The sequence below is a fragment of the Nicrophorus vespilloides genome, unplaced genomic scaffold (genome assembly GCF_001412225.1).
Source record: "Nicrophorus vespilloides isolate i.1.1-1 unplaced genomic scaffold, Nicve_v1.0, whole genome shotgun sequence".
Lineage (NCBI taxonomy): Eukaryota > Metazoa > Arthropoda > Insecta > Coleoptera > Silphidae > Nicrophorus > Nicrophorus vespilloides.
In genome coordinates, this window is record NW_017096093.1 from 41,436 (window position 1) to 54,544 (window position 13,109).

At 30.2% G+C, this 13,109-nt stretch overlaps 2 protein-coding genes across 6 annotated transcripts in view; both read left to right on the forward strand.

Moving 5' to 3' along the window:
* On the forward strand, window positions 1-5,208 carry LOC108569515 (protein MLP2-like). The gene is made up of 5 exons (XM_017931097.1): window positions 1-175; window positions 2,637-2,720; window positions 2,779-2,841; window positions 2,896-5,126; window positions 5,196-5,208. The coding sequence occupies exons 1-4, from the start codon at window positions 171-173 to the stop codon at window positions 5,000-5,002; spliced, it is 2,259 nt and encodes a 752-aa protein (XP_017786586.1). The 5' UTR covers window positions 1-170; the 3' UTR covers window positions 5,003-5,126; window positions 5,196-5,208.
* The window catches only part of LOC108569514 (AMP deaminase 2), a 27,178-nt gene continuing 19,253 nt past the window's right edge, over window positions 5,185-13,109 (forward strand). For 4 of the 5 annotated variants that reach the window (XM_017931090.1, XM_017931092.1, XM_017931091.1 and 1 more), the window contains exon 1: window positions 5,185-5,620. In XM_017931090.1, coding sequence (XP_017786579.1) covers window positions 5,200-5,620 — 421 coding nt within the window. In that variant the 5' untranslated portion in view covers window positions 5,185-5,199. Of the gene's footprint in view, window positions 5,621-10,486; window positions 10,745-13,109 lie in introns of those variants that run through there. The other variant, XM_017931096.1, reaches the window with a different exon arrangement.

Consider the following 13,109-nt stretch of genomic DNA (forward strand, 5'->3'; position numbering starts at 1 on the left):
AAAAGTTCTGATGAATTAAATGCGCCGTAAACCGAAAAAAATTAGAAGATAAGTAAAATGACGAAATAGGGGAATCTATACGACGGTTCTGTTCAAATCGAATGCGAAAGAGCTAAGGCTTATAGTTAGATATCAACACTTGATAGCTTTAACACTAGAAAGAAAATACTATGTGGTAAGTGATCAACTTTAAATATTTTAAATATGTAGTTTTATAGGTTCGGAGATACGTACCAATTACTGCAGGCGAATTAGAGTGTAATCAATGGTGCATTTACTGCGTATCCTGCATTTAAAAAAAGATCTTAATTATTTAACACCCTACAAAATAATCCTCGCTGTTAACGTGGTGACTAGTAACAAAGTTGTAGAAGATTTTATTCCAACACGAGATTCCGATTTCTACATAGAACATATCATTTAAAATTTAAAAAATCATAATAATGTATTAATATATTTTTAATAAATAAAATCATTGTTACTTTATGATAAGTGATTATTAATAGTAAAAGTGTTTTTTTTTTACAAAGTCCAGACATAAGATTCATTATTACATCAGTAAAATTGATTCTTTACATAAAAAAATATATGAAACATTATTGTTTTCATAATTTATAGAAATACAATAACAGAATCTTCATATTGGCACATGTATGAATATAGTTTTATAGAATTAGATATTACAAGCAATAGAGAAATACGAATATTTGTGGTAGGGTTTCCCCTAACTGTATGTACAGCAGTATATTTAATGTGCAATGTAAGTAAAATACTAGAGCGAAGAAGCAGGAGGAAGAAAAAAAAGTAATATACATATATGTGTGGAATAGAATTTGATACGGCGACAGGTTCGAATTTGACAAACAATAATACTGTCAATCCTCAACTTACGCGATTTTAGTTTAGTTTCCAGGCGGAAACTACATGTAGTGTGATGGCCTATATTGAAAAAAAAAGCCAGATCGTTCATACATGGTGACCAAAGAAATCAGAACAGCGATCAAAAAGAACATGACAAAAAAATTAAATTATATAGATAACACATTTAAAAACATAAATTTATAATTAATGTTATATTTAATCTTTGTTATTTGTTTATTTCTATTTTGCTTGAACTTTAATATTTTTTTCCGACGATCATTGACTAAACAATCATCTTTTTATGTCGTGTTTTGTTTTATCGCTGTTTTAGTTTATCATGACACTGTCCAATACGAAAAACATTTGCCGGGATTTAAGGTCTCTAGAGATAGGCTAAAACTTTTACTTGGTACAAATGCTACTGGAGATTGCAAAATCAAACCATTTCTAATATACCACAGCGAAATTTTGTGTTTTCCTCGACTTACGTGATTTTTAGAATTACGCGAAAACTATTGATGGTTTTTTGCTTTTTTGCCCGCTTCGTAAAAGTAACTGTTGATTTAGAAAGCAGTCAGAACTCGACATTTGAAGACTTCTTCACACAACTACCGACTTGAGTTTCCTAGTCACATAATATTCACAGACGGTTCTCTGCTGGAATCTCCTCGCTCTATGGCTTTCTGCTGGACTATCCCGAGCCTCTTTATTATTATAGCCTGTCCTGTTGTATTCTTTTCAGATCAAAATCCCGACAACCATGATGCCGACAGTGTTAAAATCCCGATTAAAAATCATGACAGTATCAAAATATAGACAATATCAAAATCCCGACAGTAACAAAATTAAATTAGAAATTAATTACATTTTTTTAATAAAAAAGTGAAAATAAATGTTGATTTGATTTTGACAGATATATTGGTTCGTGTTGCAAATACTTGTGAATGTGAATTGCAGGCAATTGCATCACGCTAATAATGATAACGATCTTTTCATTATTCCCAAAGCTTGGAAACAATTAATCGTTGAAGTGGTGATTAACTTTATAATGAACAAAACCAATTACATTATTTCAATATTTACAATAATAAGCAAATCATATTTAAAATGTTAAACAAAAATGGCTAAATGTGACTTTTCACTAATAGTATTAATTATATTTTGTCAGTATTAAAGCATTTCATATCTTAAACTGGTTGACATAATAAAAAATAAATTAAATAATATAGTGTCATGCAAATCATTTTTAGTTTTTGTATCATGTATATGTTTTTTAGTGGCGAATTTTGCATGTAAACTATATAATTTATAATGTATTTATTTTCTTCTTTTTTGTTGTGTTTTGTGTGCGTTTTAAAGGGCAACAATGATCATTTTATACGATTACCAGAACGTGAACTGGTACGAAAGATCGCGTGTGTCCTTGCTACTAAATATATTGTTGCGAATTTCAATATCATGTCAACTAAATAGTGTGTAGAAATGTTAGTGCAGTAAAACCCGTCGCAATAGGAGTTTCGTTCGGATTGCATTTTGTCTTCAGCGTACACGGTTCAACCCAGGTGCAAATGGTCTGTGCACGGGCAGGTGGGGGTGCTCCGGTTGCCATACATGTGCTTCAATTGATACAAATATAGTGGCACTCGTTGGGAACGCGTGATTGTGAATTGCATTGCGCCAAACATGATTGGAATCTTTCTATTATTCGCATTGCCTGGAAACAATTAATCGTTTTTATTTTACTAGAGGGTGCTTAGCTTGCATTTGTTACTCAGGTTGAAGTACAACATGACATTTCGTCAAGGAGCTGAAGAGTATTACCAGAAGTTCATAGAGCTGCAAGAGAAGCTTCGAAGCAGGTAACTCGATATATTCTTGAAACTTAATTGGAATGTATTTAAAAATGTAATATTTCAGCGAAGAGGAACGTCTGAAATTAGAGATGAAGTTCAACGAAATGGTTCAAGTTACTAGGGACGAGTAAGTTATTACTATTAATTGCTTATAATGAATTATATTAGTATTTGCGTTTAGGGAGCAAATGTATTATAGGCGATTGCGTTCTCAATACAAACATTTCTTGGAAGAGAACAGTAGACGACAGGAGAGGAATGACAGGATTCTACGTTTGATGGAGCGCATCGAAAGTCGTGCTGCGATTTTGGAAGCCAAGACACGCAGGATTCAATTACTTAGGACGCAGTATCGAGCGATCCTAGAAAGGATTTCTAAAGGCGTCGAAGGCGGCAAACCGAAAGTTCAAACTAAAGATGATTACAAGGAGGATATTTTGAAGAAATATTTGGAAATGCAGAAGCAAATCCAATCTTCTCAAATTGCTGATCAAATTATGCAGTCTATACAATCCAGAAAATCAACGAAAGACTTCATACCAGAAACAAGTAACAATCGGGATAAATTAGGGTTTCAGAAATTAAATAAACTACAAAATTATAATACTACAAAAGCAATGAATAATAATCGATTCGATGATTTATTAGACGTATGTTCCGACCTCAAAAATCTTCCTATGGAAAATGATAACACTACAGTTTTGAGTAAACATATTGAAAATCTCGAGAAGCAAAATGAGTTGCCTAAAATTCCACCTACACTCGAAGCGGAAAACTTAAAGGAAAAATCAAATGACATACAAATAGAAAATCCAATTTGTGATTTATCAAAAACCGATGAAAAAGTTGAAAAAGAATATTATCAAAATGATTCAAATTCTGTTTTCAATCAGAGCGATAAGTTAAATATTGGTATTTCTGAAATAATTAATCTCAATGTTGAAAATAATGAAACTGAACTCGAAGAAAATAAAAAGTTGCAGGAGAATATTGAAGTAGTTGAAGCAATTGAACAAGATGTGCAAACATTGAATGAAGATAAGACAGTAACTAAAGTTGTTTATGAAATTTCCAAAAATGAGCTTCCACCTACTCAAATAATTAGCGAAGAAAAGCATTTGGAAGATTTTAAAGATTCTACAAATAAAAACGAAGAACAAATGAATGGATCTGATGTTATGCAGGGAATTGAAGAAAATGTACAAGAAAACATTGCTTCCGGAATTAATGATGATGTTATTGAAGAGTTGGTTGGATATATTGATAAGATTGAAACACAAGAATTGAGGAATGAAGAAAATATTATGAAAGCACAAATAATCTTAGATAGTGTGATTATAGATAACAAGAATGAATTGGACACTGAAGAGAATCAAAGAGAAATTAATGATATTATTGGTGATGGTGAAGGTACAATAGTACAAAAAATTGCAAATCATAATAGTGCAAAAATTGATTTGGTTGAGGCTAAAGAAGAGATTGAAGCAATTGTAGATGGAAATGTTGTATCTGAAGATTTAAATATTGAAGCTAAAGAAGAGATTGAAGCAATTGAAGATCAAAATGAAATGGTTGTATCTAAAGATGTTAAAGAAGTCTTAATGGAAGAAGTTGCTAAAGATCAAGTAGTGCCGATTGAGCAAACTGATTTACTTCAGTCTGATGAAAACGGTCAAGCTTATGATGCATCTGGAGAGCAATATCAGAATAATGTCAATCAAATAGAATATGGAGAAATTGAAGATCAAGATGGAAAGGTTATTTCTGAAGATACGAAAGAATTGTTAAATGAGGCTGCAGATCATATGCACTCTGATTTAGTCCAGCCTGATGTTTTGTATGACGAAAACGGTCAAGCTTATGATGAATCTGGAAACCAATATCAGTACGATAACAATTTTGGTAATTATGATCCTAGTCAGGTACAATACGACGAGAACGGCCAACCCATGGTTTACGATGAGAGTGCTTATTACGATGAGAATGGTCAACCCATTTATTATGACGAAAATGGTCAACGCGTCCAGTACGATGAGACGATGCAATATGATGAGAACGGTCAGCCGGTGCAACAAGAATATGGATATGAGAATGGAGGTGATCAGGAGGAATTCGCGGAAGGTCCAGAGTCAAGTGACATTCAGAATGTGAGCGATGTTGCGAAGGGCGCAGATTTAGACGAGAAGAAGAGGGTCAATGTGATCGATCTGCTAGAAACGGATTCGGAGAGCAGCAAGCAAGAGACGAAAGCTTCGAACGGCAGTGATTTCGACTTCAGTAACGCGTAGACGCTTTTACACCTGTATCCTTCTTAATGTTAATGAAATAAATGCGATTTACCAATAATTACGATTAGATGTTTTAATTGAAACCACACCATTCGTTGCGCAATGCATGGGTAGTAAATCAATGGTAAAGTTTCAGCAGCAGCTGGAATATTCGTGCGAGAAAAGCGAGTGCCAAAATCAATATTTTCCACAGTTTGATGCCGCGCCTCAAACACACTCACTCCCATAAAGCACTTGGGCACTACGTGCGAGCGAGTGCAGTCTGGAGAAGGAGTAGTGAATTGGAAACGAATGGTTCGCATTCGTATCCATCATTCGCATATGCAGTTCGTTTTCGGGTTTGGACTTCTGGAGGTGGTGAACGGCTACTGCGAAACCGGAAATTCAACCTCGCATCGTTCCATTCCACGCACGGTGTTTGTGGCGAACACGTCTATGGTGTTTGGAACATCCGTAGAAGTAGCTGCTGGACTTTGGTAGGACATTTCGTCGGAGGTGCTACAAGGAAAACAGCGATGGCCGATAAATACTTCAACGGAATCGGGAAGCAGAAGTATCCGATGAGCTTCTACTCGGACGACGGTGACGCCGACAAGGATCTGAGCGAATCTCATGCAGGTAGGTCAAGAACAATTGTACATTCTTCACAAGTTATTAGCATTTTGTTATTACTGCTAAGTGAAAGAAGCGTGCTTTAATCGCTTCCTCTTTTGAGGCCACTTCAGATTGCGGAACATAAACACAGCTAAATATAACAGCCGGTTCAGAGTAAACAAGATTTTCTGGAGAAGGCTTTTGGAGAATTCATACAAACATAACAATATTTTTGTTGATATTTTAAATGTTTTTTTATACAGTAAACGATATGAGCTCTAAATTATATACAAGGAAGGTCTTGTCTTTGTATGATGTACGGCAATTTAAAGAAGGTTTTGGATCGTTTAATCTTGTTAGTCAATTCAATATAATTACTTTCAAGTGAACGGAACTTTTAGTTTGTTGCCTCTCCTACAGCGAACATCGTAAATGTAACACGCATTATCGTGTTTTCCTTTATCATTATGCCTTCAATCCAATAATAATTACCAATTAACATCTTATGTTTTCGAAACTTAAACATATTACGAAACTTTATAATTTATATTGGCAATAAATAAAATCACGAGCGGTCATATCTCTTACCCGATTATTGATTATTAAAAAAAAGCATTTAAAGAACCCATTTGTTTTTTATTAAACCACAACTATTTAAATAAATACAGTAAAGGGAAAATAATTGTATAATTTTCATATTCTTGAAATATTTCTAAAAATTATCTACTAATAAAACATAAATATTTTGAAGATGATTCATGGTTTTTTGTTGTTGTAAAAAATAATCCATTCTAAATAGATTCTAAATAGACAATTACCAAATAATAAATAATTTAGTAATAAATATCCATGAATTTTATCTTATATTATAATAAACAATAGTAATTATATGTAATTTATAATAATATTTTACAAATAATTATTATTAGTAAAATTACATAGGTTGATTATATTTTGTTTAATTAATTGCAATTATGTGATTGAAATAATAATAAACATAATTTATTATATACATACATATAAAGGGCTAGTGACCATTGATTGTTGTTTTTCAGTATTTTATTTCTTTAAGGTTTTGTGTATGTTGCAAATCCAGTCGTTTCAAATTTTCCACCCCAGTGATATTTTCAGTATTTGGTACTTTTATTTAGTTAATTATAAGCTGACACGTATATTATATATTCAATGCAGCTTTTCTAGTGAATCGCGTTTTGTCTGTCAATCTAGGTTAATCTTCTATTTAAAATCACCGACGTTAGGCATTTTTCGTTTTAAATAGTGACTGAAGGATAAAAATAGCATATTATATCGTAATATACGTTTATTTTGTCCAGTATTTCTTGGAGATACTAGTGCAGAAATTATTGAATATTCGTGAAAACTTTGCAATATATTTTCCATATTTTGTAATTGTATTTGTTTTATCTTGTACAAAATATGACAGAAGATATACTTTGTTTGTTCGTATTTTAGTAAACATTTTTTTATTAATATATATTTATAGAATTTAGCAATAAATAATTCTTCTTTTTAATTAAGTTTAAATTTAAGTTAATTTTAAATTTTCAGATATATTTATTTATATGCAAGATTTTTACAATAATTATATTATGCAATTGCTTGAATTATTCGTATGCTAGAAGAATTAATTTATTCTGTTGAAAAATATTTTTCATTATTAAAACAGAGCTCACGAGAAATTTTAGGGGCTACGATAATTTTTCGTGCCCACAAAATAAATATTGAAATTCGAATTCCAGAATATATATTTTGTTGTTAAAATAAGTAAACGAAGCGAAATGAAGCCCCTTTTAATAAACTAGTGTTTATGGCCCATGACAACCCTAATAATGCCATGATAACAGTAATAACACTGTGAATAACATAGCTTATAGCTATGTCATCAGTTAAATTTATTGAATATAATTTACACAAAACATACATTAATTGTTTTTATATAGCAAAGTAAATAATTCTTTATTTAATTATTTAAATAATATATATTGTTACACATTATCAAATAAAAGTAATTAAAAAATATTTATATAATCTTAATAATAAAATAAAAAGCTTGAACTATTAAAAACGTTTGTTGATAGGTCTTTTCTGTTTTATAATATTTAATTACGTAATCATATCATTTTACGTAATCATATTTTTTTTTATAATTTAAGAAAAGTTTTTGTTCTGAAAAATCTTCTAAAATAGTATCAATATCCAACTGGCTTACTTCTTGACTCTCAATCGACATAATTGCTAAACTGTTTAATCTATCTTGAGTTATTGTCGATCTTAAATAGTTTTTTTTATAAGTTTTAATCTAGAAAATGACCTTTCTCCAGAAGCAACGCTCTCTGGAATTATTAAATACATTCGAAGGGCAATAAATAAGTTTGAAAATGTTGTAGCTCTGTCCTTTTCAGATAAAAATTCAAACATTTTAAATGGTCGTTGAAAATATTTTGATGAAGGAATAGATTTTAGAGCTTCCATTTCTTCGATTAACCATGTAAATCTGCTTCCTTTACAATATCAATAGATGTATCATTAATTTTAGAATCTGTCAGAGCAATTTCTAAATGCAGCAATGTTTTTTAGTTCTTCTTTTTTCATATTTATAAACCTTGTGCTGTTGATATTTTAAAATATATACATTTTGATGTTCCGCGGGGCCATACAAGCGCGGGGCCTCCCTTTAAAATAAAATTTATCGATGTCCACCTACAGGTTAAGGATGTTATGATTATCTAAATCTAACTGAAATAAACAAACCCAACCTAATTGAAATGACCAAACCTAACCCATTTGAAATAAATTGACCTAATATAACTAAAATAAGTTGATCTCACCTATGTGAAATAACTAAACCTAATCAAACTTAAATAACATAACTGAAATTTCCAAACCCGGAAAATCGAATAGTCTAACTCAGCGTTTCCCAAACTTTTTCAGTGTGCGCCCTTAATATATCAGAATTTTTCCGCATCGCTCCAACTCAAAACACTGGTCTATTGAACTTTATGTTAATAGTAGGGTTTCTTCAATATACGTGTCTTAGAGTTTGGGAATCCCTGATCTAACCTAACCTTTACCATGAAAGCTAGTATATTTTTTATTGTTTTATTTCCGTCTCTTTTTTTTTCGATATAATGAATTTTTACATTTAAGGTTAATTATTTTACCTAATTATAACTTAATCTAATTATTTAATTTCTAAATATACAAAATGAAGAAATCAAGGTTTTGGTTTGTAATTTATAAATGCTTTAAAATTAAATTAAATATAAATGTAGATTTTATGGAAACTTCTATAATATTGTAATTGATATAATACAAACATTGTAAAGTTTAGTAGTATTAAAAACTTTTTAAAATAGCAGCTTTATTTCTTTAGATTCTTGAACTTTAGTTCTTATTCTAGTTTAATTTAAATATTGACAGTATTGTAAATGTATATGTGGATTTTATTAGTGCCAAATTGGCATTCATGGTACTTCAAAATGATTTATGAAATTTGCAATATTTAATAATTGTATTGCAATTAGTAGTCATGGACTTGCAAATCGAGTGGAAATACCCATACAACATAAATTCTGAGTTTGTCTTCTTTGAATTGAGCGGAATTCTCAAAAGATCAGACCAATAAATAGTAAAAAAAAACTTATGTGAAATAACTAAGCCTAACCAAACTACAATAACATAAATTAAATATCTAAACCCAATATATAAAAACTGAAATAGTCTAATCTAACCTTTACCATGAAAGCTAGTATATTTTTTATCGTTACGGTCCTAATTTCGTCTCCTTTTTTTTATTGACATAATGTTTTTTTACATTTGACAAGGTTAATTATTTTACCTAATTATAACCTAACCTAATTATTTAATTACTAACTATACAAAATAAAAAAATCAAGGTTTTGGTTTTACTCTCGGTTTGTATTTTAGATACTTTAAAAGTAAATGAAACATAAATGTAGATTTTATGAAAAATTGTAATAACATTGTAATTCATATAATATAGATATTATAATGTTTTGTCGTGTCCCAAGGATGGAATTCTGGACACAGTGGAATATTGTCTGGTGTTGTCGTTGTGGAGTCTCATTTGTAGGAATTAAATAGTTCAATTGGTTTTAAACAAGTTTATTATAATAATTGGTACTCTTGGGGTCCTTTCCAAGACAATCTAGATACTTTAAAAGATTGACTAAAACTAATTCTAAATACTTATTCTACTTACAAAGTTAATTCTGGATATCTGTAGTTCGTTAATACACTATATTAACAATAACAATTATAATAATAATGGTTGGACACAACAGTTTAGTAGTATTAAAAACTTTTTAAAATAGCAGCTTTTATTCTTTAGTTTCTTATTTTAGTTTCTATTCTACTTTAATTTCAATAATATAACAGTATTTTATAGTTTATTGAGAATTGCACAATATTGGCATTCATATAATGGATATATGGTACTTCAAAATCATCTATGAATTTCGTAATATTTAATAATGGCATTGCAATTAATAGATGAGTCACGGACTTGCAAATCGAGTGGAAATAACCGTACAACATAAATTCCGAGTTTGCCTTCGTCGGATTGAGCGGAATTCTCAAAGGATCAGACAAATAAATAGTAAAAGTGCGATCAATACATGCAGTGTATAGCTGACAGGAGTCGTTGACTTTTATCGATGACAGTGAATTGGATTATCGTTGCGTCTCATTTCAAAACAGTGATCAAATTCGTCGTGTGCATTTCGAGCGCGATTATTAGTATTTTCTTGTAGTTTTGTTTTGTTTCGGAATACGATATACGTAGGTTCGAACCCGCGACGCAAGAGTTCCGACCGTCCTTGACGGATCCGTGTAACAGGCAATCGGTTATACAACGAATGTGTATTGTACATCGGACGAAACAAACGGCGCATAATCATGTGATAAAAAACATAATGTAAACAGAATCGCGAAACCAAATTCCTCCTTGAGTAGTATAGAATAAGCATTACTTTGTATCTGGATGCACGAGATTACACACCTGGTTATTGGTATATTCACCTAGTGTCGAGCGTATAATGAGCCAACGCGGCGTGCAGCCGGGGAAATCACCCAAACACATCCCGTACAATGATGAAGAAGACGAAGGTACTTTATATAACCATTTATAGTAATTGCTTTTTGCCATGATAAACGACCCCCTATTAACTCTGAAAGCATTATTTAATGGACAATTAGTCCATTAAATCTGGTCACATAAACGTACATCCATAATATATACATAGCGTTTGAACACATTGAAATAATTCAGCATTAATATTATTTCTTTTTTACTTTTATATAGAACTTTGCACTCTCAGTCTATAAATATTTCATTCTAAATAATAATTGTAAAAAATACTAACATTTACATCAATTTAAGTTTTAATTCATTATTAAATATATTAAATAATTAATTTCAAAACAATATTGTTATATTAGTAAGTATAATATATTATTGAATAAAACCAAGATTTACTACATAACAAATAATAACAATGTTCATTGTTTAAATTAATTAATATAAGTATTTTTTATATTAATAATTATTATATTTTGCATTGGAAAATTGACCTTCACTTAATTTATTGCTTATTAAATGGAAGCAAATCTGAGAATAATATTTTTGTTTTTACATAAGTATTCCAATTATTGAGACATGAAATTATTTTTAAATAATATTTTAATTTAAACATTGTTCTTGTGCCTTAGTTCTTCTATGAATATTTTATAAATATAGATGTATATTCGATGATATAATTCGAATTAATAATACATTTTATATATTTATAATCTACAATATTATATAATATCATTAATGTTTTTATTTATCAATATTATCTTGCTATTTTATAACTTTTCATAACATATAACATGCTTTTTCATAATTAATCTATTCGTGGTTAATAAATGATTTACTTAAGTTTAACTCAAGCGATTTCATTTTTAATGGTTTATATTAATATTTCACACCAAAAAAACATTTTTTTACAATTATATATATATATATTAAAAAAACTATTACTTTCCTTATAACAACAACAGTGAATTTCTTAATCACCAATTGTGTAGTTATTATATTGTTAAAACTTATTTTCGTCTATCGTTGTTTTTTTTTATTATAAATAAATACAACTTATTTTTGGTTTTGATAGAAACTGCATATATATTTTGAAGAAGGAAATAGTACAAATCGTGTATTTTACATATTAAAGAAATTAAGTTTTTTTTTCTGTTTATCACAATAATTTGATGACATATATTTTTTGTTGCGTAATTGTGCTTGGTTTTGACTATGGAAAGTGCATAGAGATTATCGTAACACATATTTCAAGGACTCTACTGATAGTAATAACTGCTGACACTGTAGATTATCCATTTCATGTTTTTATTTAATGTATCTAGTTGATATTCAAAGAATTTCTTGTAAACGAACCTTCCAACACTGTAATGTATACCTTCTTTTCTAAAAAATGTAAATATTTATAAAAAATTACCTTTCCCAAAGAAACAAAGTGAAGTTTTATAAACTATTGATAACTTTTATTCATATATTGATTATAAGAAAAGAAAACCAATGTATAATGGCAATAATATATATACTATTTGTTACTACGAAACCGATTATAAGCACTATGCAAGGTATTTCTGTATACAGTCAACCCTTCTATAAGGCGGTACACTTACAGCGCGGTTTCCGTTCAACAGCAACCCATAAGTTCCTTCCGTGCAGCCTATGAATGACTCTAGTAACTAGATATTTTAAAAGATTTTAATATAAGTTTTATTTTCGACGCAAAAATGTACTACACACGCCAACTTTTCCAAACCATTTTTGACAGATTAGAAAACAGTGAAAATACAACCCTTACTCAAGTGTGGATGGAATTTTCTATTTTAGATTGTATTAGAACCGTGACCTCGGCTTGCGCGGAAATTAAACCATCAACGTTTAATTCGTGTTGAAAACCTCTTTTACCTCAAATGCTTCAAGCAATACAAGATGATTCTACAATTTCACTCCCAGTTACAGAAATAGTAAACATTGCTTCTCGTTTAAGCGATGAAGAATTTGCAGTAAACCATCAAGATGTAAGAGAACTAGTACTCGGGGAAGAAACTTTAGATAAGGAAGAACTGATGGAATTAATTGATGCATCCACCTCAAATGCATTGGTAAACAAAAATAAGGAAAACGAATGGGTGCCAAATCTCGATTTACAAGATGTGAAAAAGGGCTAAATTTGGCTAAAGAATTAGAACTTCATTTCATTCAAACTGATTGTTCAACGGTGCGCAGCGATGCGAGAGGTTGTGGTGGAGTTAGAAAAAAAAGCTACAACCGAAAACTAATGTGAAGATGAACTAAGTGATGAAGACATTTTGCCAATTAAAAGAAGACGAGTTAGGCGACTCATATCTGACAGTGAGGATGAGTGTTGAAAGATTACATAATTTTACAAAAGTCTTCATT

Excerpts from the sequence above, each read along its gene's own strand:
- LOC108569515 (XM_017931097.1), top strand. Across the intron at positions 2,721-2,778 it reads CAAGAGAAGCTTCGAAGCAG|CGAAGAGGAACGTCTGAAAT; the intron begins GTAACTCGATAT and ends GTAATATTTCAG. Across the intron at positions 2,842-2,895 it reads GTTCAAGTTACTAGGGACGA|GGAGCAAATGTATTATAGGC; the intron begins GTAAGTTATTAC and ends ATTTGCGTTTAG.